This window comes from Anabrus simplex, chromosome 1, assembly GCF_040414725.1.
Source record: "Anabrus simplex isolate iqAnaSimp1 chromosome 1, ASM4041472v1, whole genome shotgun sequence".
Classification (NCBI taxonomy): domain Eukaryota; kingdom Metazoa; phylum Arthropoda; class Insecta; order Orthoptera; family Tettigoniidae; genus Anabrus; species Anabrus simplex.
Window position 1 is genome coordinate 1145186856 of NC_090265.1, and position 17766 is coordinate 1145204621.

The 17766-nt window shown below is 39.2% G+C and overlaps 1 protein-coding gene across 1 annotated transcript in view; it reads left to right on the forward strand.

Annotated features, from left to right (window-relative positions):
* The window catches only part of G9a (histone-lysine N-methyltransferase G9a), a 429274-nt gene that overhangs the window by 237950 nt on the left and 173558 nt on the right, over positions 1–17766 (forward strand). The window contains exons 13-14 of the mRNA XM_067137709.2: positions 2189–2445; positions 2546–2717. Of these exons, the coding sequence (XP_066993810.2) occupies positions 2189–2445; positions 2546–2717 (429 nt within the window). The remainder of the gene's footprint in view (positions 1–2188; positions 2446–2545; positions 2718–17766) is intronic.

The following is a 17766-nucleotide window of genomic DNA, read 5'->3' on the forward strand; positions in this document are numbered from 1 at the left end:
TCATCCCTGCCTTCCCACTGTACTTCACCATTTCAGGTCTAATTTCATCTATTCCTGCTGCCTTGTGACAATGGAGTTTATTTACTATCCTTTCCACTTCCTCAAGCATAATTTCACCAACATCATTTTCCTCCTCCCCATGAGCTTGGCTGTTTGCATCACCACCATGATGATTTCCTTTTACATTGAGAAGATGTTCAAAATATTCCCTCCACCTCTCCAGTGATTCCCTGGCATCTATTATGAGTTCACCTGAATTACTCAAAACACTGTTCATTTCCTTTTACCCTCCCTTCCTAAGATTCTTTATTACTGTCCAGAAAGGTTTCCCTGCTGCTTGACCTAGCCTTTCCAGGTTATTACCAAAATCTTCCCATGACTTCTTTTTGGATTCAACAACTATTTGTTTCGCTCTGTTTCTTTCATCTACGTACCAATCCCTGTCTGCCTTGGCCCTTGTTTGGAGCCATTTCTGATAAGCCTTCTTTTTACGTTTACAGGCTGCTCTCACTTCATCATTCCACCAAGATGTTCGCCTTTTCCATCAGGAAATTCCATAAAATATTACCACACTTGTATGCCTTCATCACCTGACATTCACGACAAACCGAATTGTTACTCTTACCAATGATCAGGTTATCACTCTCTGACAGATACACAATGACAATCACGTTAGGTTACTCAAGCTGTATACTATTTAGGTCACCTGAATCATATGGTAATAAATCTAATACTACTATAGGCTCTCTACAGACAGAATAAAGGAAGACAATGCTTGGGTTCTTATCATTTGACGACTGGCGTTCATCCCATCCTTTTGGTTGCTGTAGCCATGGACATTTCCATATCATTGTGGTTATTCCATCTGAACTTAGACCCATCAAGATACCAGTCTTGACTAAGGCCCACATTTCTGCCTTGATTGGATTCATCATAATAATAACGAGGTTCATCGTTCTTCCACCCTGAAACTCGTACAAACGATATTCATACAGTGCCAAATAGATTTTAAATTATCTCATTTTTTTTTTACAACACTCGCCTTTCGTATATTAACGTTGTTTAACCTGTTATTGAGCTCTTAAAACCTTATATCTTTAAATTCTTTATAATCTCATCAATTCCTTTTCAACATGTTCCCGAGCTGTTCTTTGGTCAGCCTTCTTCGAGGTTTTATTCATTCATTGTCATAAAAACAAAATCTTTATTTTATAATATTACAATAATACTTCGGTTCACATTTTATGATTCCTACTATGCTATAATCTCCCTTACATCTGTTTTTGACATTTGAGGAACATTTTGTCTAACACAGTCGCTCTCTTCATTCAAGGAAATACGCAAAGGAACACGCTCTGCCATTCATTCATGTTCTTTATGCATACAGTCCATTACTCCGCATGCGCCTTCTTGATGATTAAACTTGCACTATTCCAAACCGTTCCATGGCTTCTGCCGCGTGACATTCCTAGATCTGAATGTTACATATGAGATTTGACTTCTTCACAGCTGTTGATGTAATCTTTTATTTGCTGGTCTCTATTCGTATCCCAACTCATGTTTCCTTAACTCAACCATCCGAATACAACGGGGTTCTGAGCTTATGAATTTCTCCTGATTTCATTCCATTAAATTCCTCTTAAATGATCAAGTCATCTCGGTTTACGTACGTAGTTGGACGTATTCCTGCTGGACGTGTACTTATGCACAGTTTCTGTTGATCTATTTTTATTATAACTTTGAATGGTTCCTTCATACTCGACCTAGAGACCATTGCAAGGTTATAATATATGAGTATTTTTGACAAGCCTGCCAAATTATAGCCCAGAAGAATGAAAATTGTGCTGCAAGGAGTATTTTCCATGGAACATACAAAAATAAAAATTATTTGTCAATAACTTTGCAACCAGTTAACTAATTAGTTCCAAATTTTGTGTAGAACTGTATCTTATTAATATGTGCTTTTTAAATTTGGTTTTGATAAGTGGTTAATTGTAGAAAATAAAAATTTCAGTCATGACTCACCTTAAAAGTTAATCTGCACAACTTGTTCTATAATTGTTAAGGAGTGAAAACACAATGTTTTATTTGTTATGCTATAACTTTCTTTCTACTGCTGCATATTGTGGAAGTGTGCTCTCTCTCTCATGGAATTTTGTACCAGTAATTTGACATTTGACTGTTTCAGTGACATCTCTAAAGGTAAGGAAGTCAATCCCATCCAGTGTGTCAATACGGTGGATAATGAAGATGAGCCACGGGATTATTTGTATATAAGTGAGAATTGCTACACATCCAATTTGGCTGTTGACCGCACCATCACTTCATTGCAATCATGTCGATGTGTTGACAGATGCCAGTCTTCTTGCTGTATGTGTGCTAATGTCAGCATACAGTGCTGGTACGATCGCGAAGGTCGTTTGCTGCCAGAGTTCAACTATGCAGGTTTGTATTTTAAAAAATGTTTCTATCATATATGGTAGTTGCTCATTTATTCAGCTTTGTATAATTAAGTTTAATACCTATGGCTCTTATTTATCTGCAGATCCGCCAATGCTGTTTGAATGTAATCAAGGTTGTAACTGCAACCGTGTTACATGTCTCAATAGAGTTGTACAAAATGGACCAACTGCACGATTCCAGCTCTTTCGCACTCGCACCAAAGGTTGGGGTGTTATTACTCTGCGACCCATACCCAAGGGATCTTACGTCTGCGAGTAAGACCAATTGTTCAAAATTTTTTTTATATGCTTGTTTGTATGTATAGTCTGTCTGTTTCTCTGTCAATACCGAAAGCATGCTTGTAGTTGATGTAGTATCCATGTGTTTTATATTTTAACATTGATCACAGATGTAAAGTATTTCCAACAAAAGAATAAAGTAGACATAAACAATAAAGAGACATAAACAAACATTTGCATCACTCCACTTATCAATGTGTCTCGCTGCCTGTTCTTTACGTCAGTATGAACATAAATGAAAATTAATGGATGTAGACATATGAACATATTTGAGATACGGTGACAAAAATACACCATTGCTATAAAATATATTTGCCATGAAAATTAGAAAGTATGCCTACCTCATCATAATCATCATCCTAAACCATCTCCAGTTTCCTGGGTGTGGTATATGAGCCTCCTCCATCTCATCCTGTCCTTGTACTATTCTTCCTCCACCAACTTGTCCCAATCATGACCTCTCAGCAGTACATCGCCCTTAACTAAATCTATCCATTTCCTTCGTGGCCTTCCCACGGGTCGTCTTCCTTCTACCTTTCTGCAAATTCCTTCCTTGCAGTTCTGTTTACTGGCATCCTCTTCATGTGACCAAACCACTTCAGTCTTGATATCTGAATCTTATTGAGGAGAGAATCATCTATTCCTACTTCTTCTCTAATTTTCTCATTCCTAATCTTGTCTTTCCTGGTTTTCTGGATCATAGTGCGTAGGAATTTCATTTCAGCTGCCTGAAGTTTGGAATTATCTGTATTGGTCAGTGTTGTGGTTTCGAGACTGTATGTAAGGATTGGTGTATAATAGGACTTGTACAATGTCATTTTTGTTTTCATGGGTATTTGCTCATCCCACAGCAGGTGTCTTACCTGGTGGTAAAATTGTGCTGCCTTATTGATTCGATTGTTCACCTCATGTTTTGCTAGGTTGTCATTTGATATAACGCTACCCAAGTATTTGAAAACTGGAACGCTGTCCAGTTGAGCTTCATTTAACATGACTATTGGTTCTGCTCCTTCCCCATACACTTTCATCACCACCGTCTTGGTCTTGCTGATGTTTAAACCATATTTCTTAAACTCCTCATTCCAGCTTTGTATTCTCTCTCCCAATTCCTCTTCTGAGTCACTCCAGATCGCAACATCATCTGCAAATGTGAAGGCTTTGATATCTCCATGTTCTTTCCTTTTAATAGATTTCATTACTACATCCATTACAATAATAAATAGAAGTGGTGACAATGAGCTGCCGTGCTGCACTCCTCTCTTTGTTTCAAACCAGACCGACAAACAACATCCTACTTGAATACAGCTTCTGTTCCCACTATACAACATTTTCACTTTGTCTATGAGGCTGTCTCGCACTTGAAGTTCTTTCATGCATTGCCAAATTCTTTCCCTTGGTACACTATCGTATGCTTTCTCAATGTCCAAAAATATTAGAAATAAAGGCTTGTTCTTCTCCCAGTATTTTTCCATTAGCATCCTAATTGCAAATATAAGGTCTGTAGTTGACCTTCCTGGTCTGAAACCATACTGCTCTTCTTCCAAAATTGGTTCAACAATATCTCTGAGTCTGGTCTCTATTATTTTTTCCAATATTTTCAGGACATGAGACAGTAGTGTGATACCACGGTAATTAGTACATTTTCGTCGGCTTCCTTTCTTGAACAGAGGTACAATGGTGCCCATCTTCCAGTCCTCAGGAATAGTATTTTCCCCCCATATCTTGTTGAGCAGTCTATAGAGCCATTGGATTCCTGGAACTCCCGCTGCTTTCAGCATATCTGCACTTAGTTCATCTATGCCCACTGCCTTTCCTTTCTTCATGCTCTTGAGCGCATTTTCAACCTCAAGCCATGTAATTGGTGGTTCAGTTGTGGTTCCTCGACTTGGCTCTCCTCTATCCGTTGTTATGTTTTCTGTATCTCCATTCAGCAGCTTTTCGAAATAGATCTTGAGTTCTTGTTTAATTTCTCCCTCTTCTTGTGCCAGAGTTCCATCATCACGTTCTATTGCTTTTATGGTCTCTTGATCCCTTCGCTTGTTTTTCACTACTCTGTATAGCAATTTCATATTTCCTCTACTGTCGTCTTCCAGTTTTTCTGCAAACTCATTCCATTTCTTATCTTTTTCTTCCCTTACAATGTTCTTTACAGCAAGTTTCTTGTTCCTGTATACTCCTTGAAGTCTTTGTATTTCTTGTTCATTTCGTTCTTGTCCCTGTTTTTGTTTTTCCTTGTCCAGTGCCTTCTTTATTTGGTTTCTTTCTTTCACTGCTGTTTTCACTCTATCATTCCACCATGGTGTCTCCTTCTTTCTTTTGATAGAACTTGTAACTCCACATAGGTTTTTGGCTTCTCCCACAAAGGTGTCTTTGAAGGCCTTCCATTCTTCATTAACGCTGGTTACTTCAGACTTCGGCAAACTCTTTTGAATCCTTAGTTTGTATTCTTCCTTTATTTGGACTTCTTGCAACTTCCAAGTTTTAACCCTTGGTTTTTTCGTAATAAGTTTCTGCGTTTCATTTGCCTTATGTTTGAAGTCTACTACCAACAATCTGTGGTCACTGTCCATGCTTTCACTAGGGATGACTTTTACATCTGTGATGTATCTGCCACCATCTTTATTTGTGATTACGTAGTCAATCAATGTTCTATACTGGCCATCCCAACTGTACCTTGTTATTCTGTGACTGTCTCTTTGTTTGAAGAATGTATTTTTGATTATAAGATCATTTCTTCTGCACAGATCTAATAGTTGTTCTCCTTCTGGGTTCCTTTGTCCAAATCCATGTGGACCAATGATGTTCTCATACCCAAGTCTGTCTACCCCAACTTGCGCATTTAGATCTCCAATAATAATAACATTTTCCTCATTAACTGTATCTTCCAGGTCTTGCCGAAATTTCTCTTTGTCTTCCTCACTGCAGCCTGTCTGTGGGGCATACACTTGTATGATGGTGTACTTAGTGTTCTCCAATTTCATGAACATTTTAATGATTCTATCACTTTTGCAGATAACTTCAGCTGTAGCATCAGTCCTTTCGTTAATTAAGAATCCAACCCCAGTTTTCACTACCTTCTCCTGTCCACTCCAGTATAATTTATAACCTCCACGAAGTGTCTTGCTTCCAATCCCTTTCCATTTGGTCTCACTTAATCCCAATACTGATATTTTTCTTCTATCCATCATGTCTAGGAGTTCTTCTAACTTTCCAGTTAATGATAGAATGTTCATAGTTCCAATTCGGTATTTAGCTCTCTTTTTTATTTGGGGTTTGCTTTCAGAACATTGTATATCATCAGCCTTATGGTCATCATACTTTACAATTGTCTGAGAGGACGTGTCAGTCCGGTCTATAATATTCTTTCCAAGGCTCTTTTTCTTATTGAAAGCAACTGTATACAATACTCTCCTGCTGACTTGCTAGGCCTAACGCATAAGAGGATTTTCTTTCAGGGTTCACTTCCTTAGCCTTTGAGGATGCCTTCCTCGTCCTACAAGGCAGTAGGTTCCATCTGTACACCCCAGAAGGATGGGTTGCCTCTTCCGCCATCTCCGCCGTACCGAAGTCCATCTTTTTTTTTTTTTTTTGCTAGGGGCTTTACGTCGCACCGACACAGATAGGTCTTATGGCGACGATGGGATGGGAAAGGCCTAGGAGTTGGAAGGAAGCGGCCGTGGCCTTAGATAAGGTACAGCCCCAGCATTTGCCTGGTGTGAAAATGGGAAACCACGGAAAACCATCTTCAGGGCTGCCGATAGTGGGATTCGAACCTACTATCTCCCGGATGCAAGCTCACAGCCGCGCGCCTCTACGCGCACGGCCAACTCGCCCGGTGAAGTCCATCTTTTCCGCCGTAGATGCCGTTGAGGTCTTCACCCTTAACCCAGGGCAAGGGCCCTCCATATTTATGACCCCTGGAGAGAGGGTGTCCCAGTATTTTAAAACCCCCAGGAATTGGGCTACCTGTTGGTCCGCGGGTTGTATTGGTTATTTCAACCAGCCCTATATACTGTAGGGGCCCCCTATCCGCCACCTGGGGACGCGCTCTTTAGGGGTCAGGTTCCCCTGGTTACTTATTGGAAGTTAACCCCACCCACAAGGAGTAAGGTTATTTGCAGAGAAAGTATGCCTACCTACGTGACATTTATTATTTCATTAAACCGAACTTACAAGAGGCTAAATTCCCTGTACATCGGACGATTTGCTGTCAATTACATCATTAGAATCCTCTCCTAAATTGATAACCACTTTTCAACTACAGTTATCTATGACACTTTCCAGGTCCTCTGTTGTTTTCACTTTGCACTCCACATGCTGGATATAGGATCACCATTGATCAGCTGTCACGTCACAAAATGCTGTGTCAAGATGTTTGTGCACATCACAAAGTTTGAAACGAATGTAGTAATGTTTGATCTGCCTCCACACCATCTATCTCTATTGAGTTTAATTCACAGTGATATAGGGGCATTCTGAGTAAAGTGTGGCCCGCTGGTTCAGCTAAGTCATTTATTACGTATTTCTCGAACCGAGATCTGTGAGTTGTCACCAATACCAGCAGTTAGGTTTTAACAAGTCTTTTGCTGCTTGTTACATTTTACTTCTCAGCCAGGAAATTATTTCAGCTTTCTTCCAGGATTTGTTTGGGATCTCTTCTAATTTTACACTGTGATAATGTGCCTTCTCTAACATGATAACACTACCAGGGATCAGCTTTGGTAATATTGTAACGTGTTGGCGGGGTAAATAAGTAAATAAATGAGTACAGAACCTGGTAGCATCCTATTTCTAAGATTTATTAACTAAGCACTACAATTACAGATGTACACACACACGATAGCCGAGCTTACAACTTACACAAGTACACGGTTACACACTTACACGGTTCGCGCTCTCTCTCTTAGTTTCTCATATTCTCACCCTACACCGTTCTATATTCACACACAAGGTTCCACTGCGCACGGCTACACATTCTCTCCTTCGCCACCAGTCCGCACTGTAGCACGTTAGTTCGATAATCGGCCACTGAAAAGCGGCGTCAAGATGGCGGCGTGTGCAGAAGTGACGCTGAGTGTTATGCGCAGTATTATTATATTTTTGGTGGTAAAGAGTGCAGTGCAATACTCCAAAAGTGCTACAGTCGCTTCAGATAACCCTCCTGGATACCTGGAAAACATAATTCTATTGGAAAAACTATTGATGAGTGAAGAATGTACTCTTAACGGTTTGCCGTGGTGCAGTGCTGAAAGTCTGGGGATGGCAGCCATAGGTTGGCCTCGGCGAAGGGACGGGAGCGGTGTTGTCAGACTGCCTGTAGATAATCAGCCACTGCTGTGCTTGGCACTTGCCCTAAGTGGGGACATCGAACTAAACCTGGGTCTACAACAGTGCACAATTTGCGGAAATAGTGGTAGGAGTAACCAATTATTTGTCCACTGTAATAATTGCTTGCTAAAAGGCCATAGAACCTGCGCAAAAGTCTCAGTGTCTGAATTCAGAAAAATAAAGAACAGTTCCCGCACATGGTTATGCTGGAAGTGTGAAATGCCGCCGTTATCAGACTCGTTCTTTACAGTTACCAGTGATACGCCCAGTGACTTAGTAAATAATTCTAAATGTACATATGTAAATAAAAATATATCACTCTTTGCCTTCAATGCGCGCAGTATTATGCGACCTGGACGGTTACAAAATATCCACGCATCGCTTGAAAGCCTTGACCCGACCATCGTATGTGTCAATGAGATGTGGTTGTCCAGCAAAATTAATGACTCAGAAGTGTTCCCTGACTCGCTGATATTGTTCCGTAAGGATCGATCCCACCGCTCTGCAGGGGGAGTTCTAATTGCAGCCAAGCCAGGATGTCATCCAACTTGGAGTTCATCACCTGGAGACAGCAGCCGAAGCACTGTGGGTGGAAGTGACGTGCAACAAACACAAATTCCTTATCGGATCAATTTATTGCGCCCCTAAGTCGTCGCCGGAAATGAACGATGAACTAATCCTTTCTCTCAAGCGTGTGCAACATGTACAACAAATTTACGATGCCATTTATATTGTTGGTGATTTCAACCTAGAAATTACATGGTCCAGAAATGCTGCACCTGTTCCAAATAACCCCCTCGGCAATAAATTCCTTTCCACTTTCTATGATTTATTCCTTCATCAATTAATGTTCGAAGCCACGCGTATTACGCAGACAACACACTCAACCCTTGATCTGTTCCTAAGTAACATACCACAGTCCGTCCAATCTCTTAATACTATTCCTGGATTCTGTGACCATCAGGCAATTCTCGCAACACTGACCCATATAAATCCATCCCCCAAACTCCATACCAGAACAGTTTATAATTTTTCCCGAACAAACTGGAATGATCTATCCACTTTACTATCCAACCGCCTCCCCGTTCTCATCTCAGATTTCACTGGCAGTACTGACATAAACAAGATGTGGAACGACTGGAAGAAAATTTTCTTTCATTGCGTAGAAGAAACCACACCAACAGTAAATATAACCAGCAGACGGAAATCTCCATGGATTACCAAGGAGATAGTGCGAGAAATTCGGAGAAGGGACCGCCTGTACCAGAAATAGAGAAAAAAATCGAACCGATTATGAGTGGGAGAAATACAGGCTGGCTAGGAACAAGGCTAAACAATCTATCAGATTCCTACGATTCTTACATCCACAGTCTCAACACCAACTCCAAGGAACTCTGGGCTTTTCTTTAAAGGTTGCAACAGAGCTCCACCTTTATTTAAACATAACGGCACGGCAGTCTCCACACCACAATAAATTGCAGACACCTTCAACAGGGAATTTAAAAGTAACTTCTCCGTCCCTACTGAGGAAGAGAACATGCTATATTCAAGGACAACATCTACCCCTCTCTTCCCTCTAACCAATCTGTATTTCTCAACAAATGAAGTAAAGGAGAGCCGTCTGAAAACAAGACCTCATGCCGCGACCGGGCCGGACCAAGTGCCAGCAAGAATTCTCAAGAATTATGCTGTCGCCTTGGCGCCCTCTCTTTGCGCTCTCTTCAACTATTCCATAAATACCTGGTCTGTACCTGTGGAGTGGAAAGAAGCCAACGTAGTGCTAGTTTTCAAAGATGGAGATAAGGAAAACGTAGATGATTACTGCCCAGTTTCTATAACATCAGGGGTCTGTAAATGTATGGAACGTCTAGTTGCTAAATGTATATTGAATTTTCTCAAGGAGAGAAACCTGCTGAACTCAAACCAGCATGGCTTCATTCCGGGAAAATCCTGCACAACACTTTTAACAAAAGTCATTGATGACTGGCAGTTCCACTGATGTCTCACAAATAGACTGTGTGACGCTGGACTGGAGCAAAGCTTTTGACCAGGTGTCACATCAAAGACTTCTGTTAAGACTTAGCAACTACGGCATTCAGTGTAAACTGCTGTCATGGTTGAGGTCATTTTTGGTGGGTCGAACGCAATGTGTTGTGTACGGAGGAGCCAAATCAGACCAAACCACAATTACTTCTGAAGTAATTCAGGGCAGTGTGATAGGGCCCTTCGTATACACGATTTATGCTCTCGACTTACCGGATTGTGTAAATTCGACCATGGCGCAGTATGCCGATGACACAGTCATTTACAGAGCCATGAAAAACAGTGATGATATTGTAAAATTTCAATCGGATCTGGATAGTATAGCTCTATGGTGTGAGGTAAATAGAATGTATATAAATATTAAGAAGTGTAAATATATAAGACTAAGCAGAGCTAAACAACCACTCCAGAACCAGCCTATTCTATGTGGAATCCAACTGCCGACTTCTAACTCCATCAGACTTCTCGGTATTCACATTACGGACAATCTGAAATGGAATACACACGTGGAGGAAGTGAGGTGTAAGGCATACAGAGCGCTAGGTTTCGTCCGTAGATGTCTCTCAGGAAGAAGAAGTAAAGCCCTACGAACGGCTTATATTTCCCTAGTGCGGCCCATATTATTATTTGGCCTTCCTTCCTGGCATCCAATGACAACGGAAAATATGAGAAAACTAGAGGGTTTCCAGCGACGAGCAGAACGTTTAATTAACAAACACATCCCCTTAAACACAGCCATGTCATTGCCACCAGTGAACTTGTTTTATACACAAATAGATCTAGCCTTCCTTACGAAATCCCTGACAGATAACACACACCTCTCCCCTTTCCACCGCCTGCAGCTCAATTACTGCTCTGTTAAAAGAGGCCAAGGAGTTACTCTTGTCCCTCCCTTTGCTAGAACCACCTCATATTTGAATGGGTTTTACACAAGGGCTGCTCGTACCTGGAACCTCATACCATCAGAGGTAAAGCTGCTTCCTCTTCCTCACTTCCTCCGCGAAGTAAAGAAAATGTATATGTAAATAGAAACCCATATGCGATATATATAACTATAAATTTGAATTGCAAGAAGGATGGGTGCAAGTACAGGTGTACGAGGGCGAATGTGTATGCGTGCGCGTGTGGGAGTGGTTGTGAATGAGTGTGTGTACAGGAGTCTGAGTTAGAGTATAAATGGCTGGGTGTTCATACTCTAATATTTTCAGGATAAATCAAGATAATTATTATTCTAAGGTTACAGTGTTTGTAGTGTAAATATGTAAATTTAAAACTGTCTACATAAGTTTATATGTAAATATTCAGTAGAGTTTATGCACACATGTGTAGATGGAGGCACCTCCGTGTATGTGGGGCTAGCCCTTTCTTCATCTACCACCCCTAAATTGTACATGTACAATTTAAGGAAAATAAATAATAATAATAATAATAATAATAATTCATACAGGTCGGGATAGTATCCTCTGAACTCAGTCGGTCGAACTCCGTTCGCAGTCTGCACACGGCGTCACCCAGTGCTCCCTTTGCGCTGCTACAGAACACCCAAGGTTCTTCTCCAGCAGCCGGCCCCAAGGCACCTACACACACGACGTCAGGGAAACAGGAACGAGTCCTCGGCTCCAACAGGCAGATACTCCATCAGGCTGCACTCTCACACCAGCAAACTCAATCTCAATCTCACTCTCACTCCTCACTCACTCACTCCGTCTAACCGTCACTCCAAGTTACTTCTCTTCTCTTATACCTTCTCTGGGCCTTCCAGAACAGTCCGGATGCTAGATGTATCCAGGAACCTTGCGAGATAGAAGACTCCAGATTAATAGTCGTCCCATGCGGTGCGACCATGGATAGAAGAGAGAACGGCCGGCCCAGCAGTTAAATGTTGCTCGCGATTGGCGCGGTCGAGCGTAAGGGGGGTGGGGTGATGGGTGACGAGCTCGGCCCGTAGCAAGTTGGCATGGCAGACGCTATAACCATTACAATATTCTTTCAAACCACGATTTAAATACGTCACCAGTCATTTCATCGTGATAGTCCCCGTTTTTGTTAGACTGAATCACAAGATCACCACCCTCTACAAAACTGTCATTACTTCCTGTTTGTAACACTTACCAGTCGCTTAGCCCTCCCTGTTGGACTTTTTAGCCTTCTGCTTTGACCCAAAAGAAATGCATGTTTCTTCGACTTTACAGTAGTGTTTTATCATGCCTTTGATCTTGTTGCTCTTCGTTAATCTACGTCTCGAACAAATAGTAAAATTTCTGCGCCTATTGTATATATTCTCTTATCTTGTGGAGATAATGCCTATTTTAATACAGCATCCACTTCAGAGCTCTGACTTGAGAGTATAGAATTTATGGCTGATGATGCCTGCAATGACAGGTGAAACATGTACCATTACAACCCTAATAGAATGATTATATCATAGTCTTCAAGACTTTAAAGTATTGAATAGGTGGTTTTCAGTAAATAAATGTTAAAAAAAAAAAAGTATTGAATTTCAATGCGGTCTAATAATGAGATTAATCACTTGTAATTCGGTAGGAAACCAAGCTAGCACCATGTCCAATAGATACTTGAATCTCAAGGTAGAGTTAGTAAAATCTCAAGGAACATTGATTTCTTGAAAGAATGCTTGAAAAGTGGATTAGTTCCTAAGTTTCTAAAGCACTTACAGAGAAAAGACATTCATTTTTCAAAAATTAACAATAATCAACAAAAGATTAACAAAATCTGGTTAAAGAGTGGGATGAAGTCTCATTATTAAAAAAAATAAAAATAAAATCCCGCTCTTGGACCTACAACTATATAAGACTCGTCTAGAAGTCACCCAAAGTATGCCCCCATTAGAATGGGATTCATATCTAAGATTCGTAAATAACAAAGTGTTAGATGTTATAAACAAAAAAAAGAATCACTTGACAAAAAACTAGCTACTTTAAAAGTCACTAAACAGAAATCAACCAAACCTTCCCCCCCCCCCCCCCCAAAAAAAAAACCACACACACATACCTCTCAACTAGGCAATACCCCTACAACTATAAACTTATCAAATACGTTGTTTTTCAGACAAAGAATTGGATCTTCTTAACAAGGGCATGAAATTCAATTGGGCAAATCTCAACAAAGCAGATGATCTAATTACCACAGCTGCTGAAATCGAGTCTAAAATTAGTAAACTCCCTACCGATAAACGTAACGACATTAGATATGAAATTAAAAAGAATTTTCCCTCTTTAGTCAATGAATTGAAAACTAATTCACAAGCAGGTCTCAAAAATCAAATAATCAAATAAAAAAACAAATTTAAGAACGATGACATAATCATTACGAAAGCCAATAAAGGATCCATCACCGTTTTATTGAACAATAAAACAGAACTATTCTTTTCCGATCATACCTACACTATAGTAAGTAAAGACCCCCTCACGAAAAATTCAATGAAATTTAAAGATTTTGTTGAAATGTTTGTCTTTCCTTTTGCAAGAACAAGAACATCAAAGACTTACCATCATGAACCCTATACTACCAACTGCAAAAGCATTACCTAAAATCCATACAAAAGAGGTACTCGTGTGCCCTAGCAGAAACAGTCCCACTTATAAAGTTTCAAGATTTTTACATTATTTTCTTAGCAAACATTTTAAATTTAATAATGAAGTGTACGTAAGAAATTCCATTGATTTCTGCAAAAAATTAACACAATTTAAACTACAACCAAACCATATAATGATCTCGTATGACATTACCAATATGACTCAAGCATCCCTATAAATGATATTATAAATATTATAAATATTATAAAATTGAACCTTTCCAAACGCAGTAACTTAAGCAAATTTGAAATAACTCGCTTTGGCGATTGGAAAAATATTTCTGTATTCTTAGTGGCTTTTTCATTTAACTATTAATTCTCCTTGGATTCAAGGGTTATAATTTGCTGAAAATATTTTGTCTCTTACTCCTTGTACTGCTGTAGTATTACCACCCTCTCTTTCCATATCATTATTCTTGTTGGAACCAATTCCCACACCTGTTCATTAAGGTTCTTCCACACCAAGATGTTCTTGTTAACTTTGTTAATAAACACTGTTAACCAACGAAGTTCATTAATATTTTTGACTGTTAACAGACAAAATAGTGTGTTTGTTAGCTTTTCGAGCATATTGATAAACGAAATAGCTTTAACTTTTGTGAATGAAAATTTTCATTAGCTTTTCGTGTTTTAATTAACATTTTAGTTTGCACGTGCACAGGGATGCAATTAGAGCATTCAAAGTTGTAGTGTGTAATACGATGCTTTCTTATTTCTTCTAAAAATTTAGTACCAAATCGGAAGAGAAAGTACTAATATACAGTATTTTTATTTTACATGTGTTCTAATCTAGTTTCATTTTCAGCTTCGCTCCTCACTGAATATACTTAAAGTAGATACAAATTTATTAATGTTCCACCTTGTCAATACTAAAAATCATTTGATGTTTACAAAAACATTACTATGATATTAACAGGTACTAGTTTCGGTCCACTGTGGACCATCATCAGCCTAGCCGAAGTACAAAAGCAAAAGACATAGTCATAAAATAGAATGAAGTAATGTGGAGAAATGAGAGAGGATCTAAAAGAATGGGATGGTGGTGGAATGACATACAAAAGTGAAAAACTGTATACATGAAATATGATAAATGTAGCAAAGATTCGTTAAAATTGACAAATAAAATCTTTGTGATATCACATAAAATCTTCTGATGAGAAAGTCTTTGGTTAGCGGAACTCCTGTGTTGCACAGTTAAAGTTATATCTGGTATATACGAAGTCCTAAGTTTCTGGAGTTCTGGATGTGAGTTCCACATTAGCGTAGAGGGAAAATTGTCCGATGAGACCAGCATAAAATTAAAAGTTGACAGAGTTGGACATGTTCTATGGTGGAATGAAAACTTGCTGTGTTAAACAGAAGTAGTCTCAATTCAATCAGAACCCAATGAACCTGAGGAAAAGAAGTTAAAATTAACTGAGGAATCAAATAAAGAATGAGCAAGGGAAGAGAAACAAAATAACGATGACTCACCTTGCGCTATGTAGAACAAACTTGCTGTATTGAATGCAACCGGCGGAGTGAGCGTCGTGCGGAGTAGATCAGCAAGAGAGAGGAGAGGGGAAATACGGAGGGGAAAAGTGACGTAAGTGGTGGAAGGTGGAAGGGATGGGAAGTGGATCAAGGCGGGGTGGGCGAGAGGGGAACTGATAGTGTTTGTGTTGGCGAGGGACCCTTAATTGACTTAAAGAAATAGTTTTGAACAACCGATTTGTTTTTCCTGTAATAAGTAATGAAAAGGTCAAATAAAATATTGGGTTTCTCAGTTATTTTGTTGAGATTGTAATTGGCATTAAAGTATTGATCCAAGTGTATGTAAAAAAAAGTAGAGGTCCTTTCTTAGCTATTTCGAGAATGTCCATGTCTGTTTTCAATGTTCGTGAATTTGTGGTTATAGTCTGTCGCAGATTGACATTGGTTACGTCAACATTGAGATATCTATGTATTCTTTGTATTTGTATAGTTGCCTTTTTTTTTTTACTCCGTGACGTATGTGTGTTGTTGATAACAATAAATGTGATATTGTGAACACAACGGTGAAGTCCTCTTATAATTCAGTAGTTTTTACGATTTATATAACAATACATTTGGTGTCAAAACCCGCACACCATATATTCTGACAACGCTCAGACCTTCCTCACTGCTCATTGTATGTCATTCCACCACCATCCCTTCCTTTTAGATCCTCTCTCATTTCTCCACATTACTTCATTCTATTTTATGACTATGTCTTTTGCTTTTGTACTTCGGCTAGGCTGATGATGGTCCACAGTGCACCGAAACTAGTACCTGTTAATATCATAGTAATGTTTTTGTAAACATCAAATGTTTTTTAGTATTGAAAAGGTGGAACATTAATAAATTTGTATCTACTTTAAGTATAGTCTTAACTCAATACGGAACCTAACCATGAAGTTTATTACCTCACTGAATAACCAAACCGCCCATAATCATTTGTATATCATCACAATAATACTATCGTAACTAGATCAAATGTAGGTTTTTTCTTTATTTAATAACTTTATGAATTCCTTGAGATTGTTGTATAAGCCTTCAAACATCTCAGGCACATCTGCATGTTTTGATATTCTGTAAAATATATAAGTGAAATGTCCAAGTTAACAGTCGCTAGGAATCTGTAACTTATACCTATAAAAAAAAAATAGCCTGTCATTAGCGGAGCAGACTTTACAATAATCTGTATCATTTCTTGCACAAGCTCAATTACTATCAGCAAGAACTGAAAGTCATGTGGGGGCATTCTCAATAAAATTTTGAAAGCCTGCTGCATCATGAATTAAAAGTTGTGACATAAGTGTTCACTCCAAACTTAATTCTATACACCTTTCCAATATTTTCCTTTGCCACACTTTGCCTCTATTTTCTTCTTCCTGACCCTGCGCATCGTAACCTCACAAAGAGCTTTTCTGTTGTGGACATAATGTTGAAGAAGTTTGTTAACAAAAGTTTGATAATTTTGTTGAGAAATGTTTTCGTTAACATTGTTTATTAACTTTGTTTTGTTAACATTGTTTATTAACGTTAGTGCGGACTAGTCATTATGGAGAAGCAGCTGGAGAATAAGAAAATGTTGGTGGTTCATAATCATTTCCTGAACTAAATTCACTAAGATTATTGTTTACACTGTGTCATGAATACCATCATTCAAAAGGACCGTAATGCCAGACATTCTGAGGAAAGATAAGTAAGGTATTCGAACGAATTAGTAACAGTAGAAGAAATCATCCCTTACAAAACATTAACAGCAAACTGAAATGATAATTATCAAGGTTTGATGTGTTTCGGGGATATTACTCAGCATAGACATTTTAAATGGGTTAACATTTCAACTACATTACAGTAGCCTAGCAGCTATTTGTTAAGGCATAATGGCACAGGCAGGTGGGCGCCTGTACTTTATAGAATCGATGAGGGTAGGTGGTAGTGCTACCATTGACTTTCTTCCCTCTTGGATTAGTATTTCTATGACCTGCACAATGTGTCCCAACGTGTTCATTCTTCTGTCATCTGGCAGCGAGCAACGGTCGCCAAAACTGCTAATCTGTTGACCTTGTTTTTAAAACAGTTTCATGCTTCAGTATCTCCACAGCTTCTAGAGATGAGAATGATACTACATGCGAGTGATTGCATGATTTTGGTCACGTAACTGTCAGCTTGCGTTTGGGAGATAATTGGTTCGAGCCGTATTGTCAGCAGCCCTGAAGACTGTTTTCCGTTATTTCCCATTTTCACGCCAGACAAATGCTGGGTCTGTATCTTAATTAAGGCTACAGTCGCTTCCCTCCCACTCCTAGCTGTCTGCAGTCCCATTAAAACCTATCTGTGTTGGTGCAACGTAAAGCAAATTGTAAAAGAATATATATTGACGGGTGGTAGCCAGAACCGTGGTTTCCTCATGTTTCACTTTATGATCAAGGAAAGACAGTGCGCTCCGCTACTGCAGATTTTTCCAGGTAGATGAGACAATAATGCTTTTGTACTTTCAGCCTTGTTTTAATGCTGCATTTGGTGGTTCCTTTATAAACCTTCTCTCAAAGA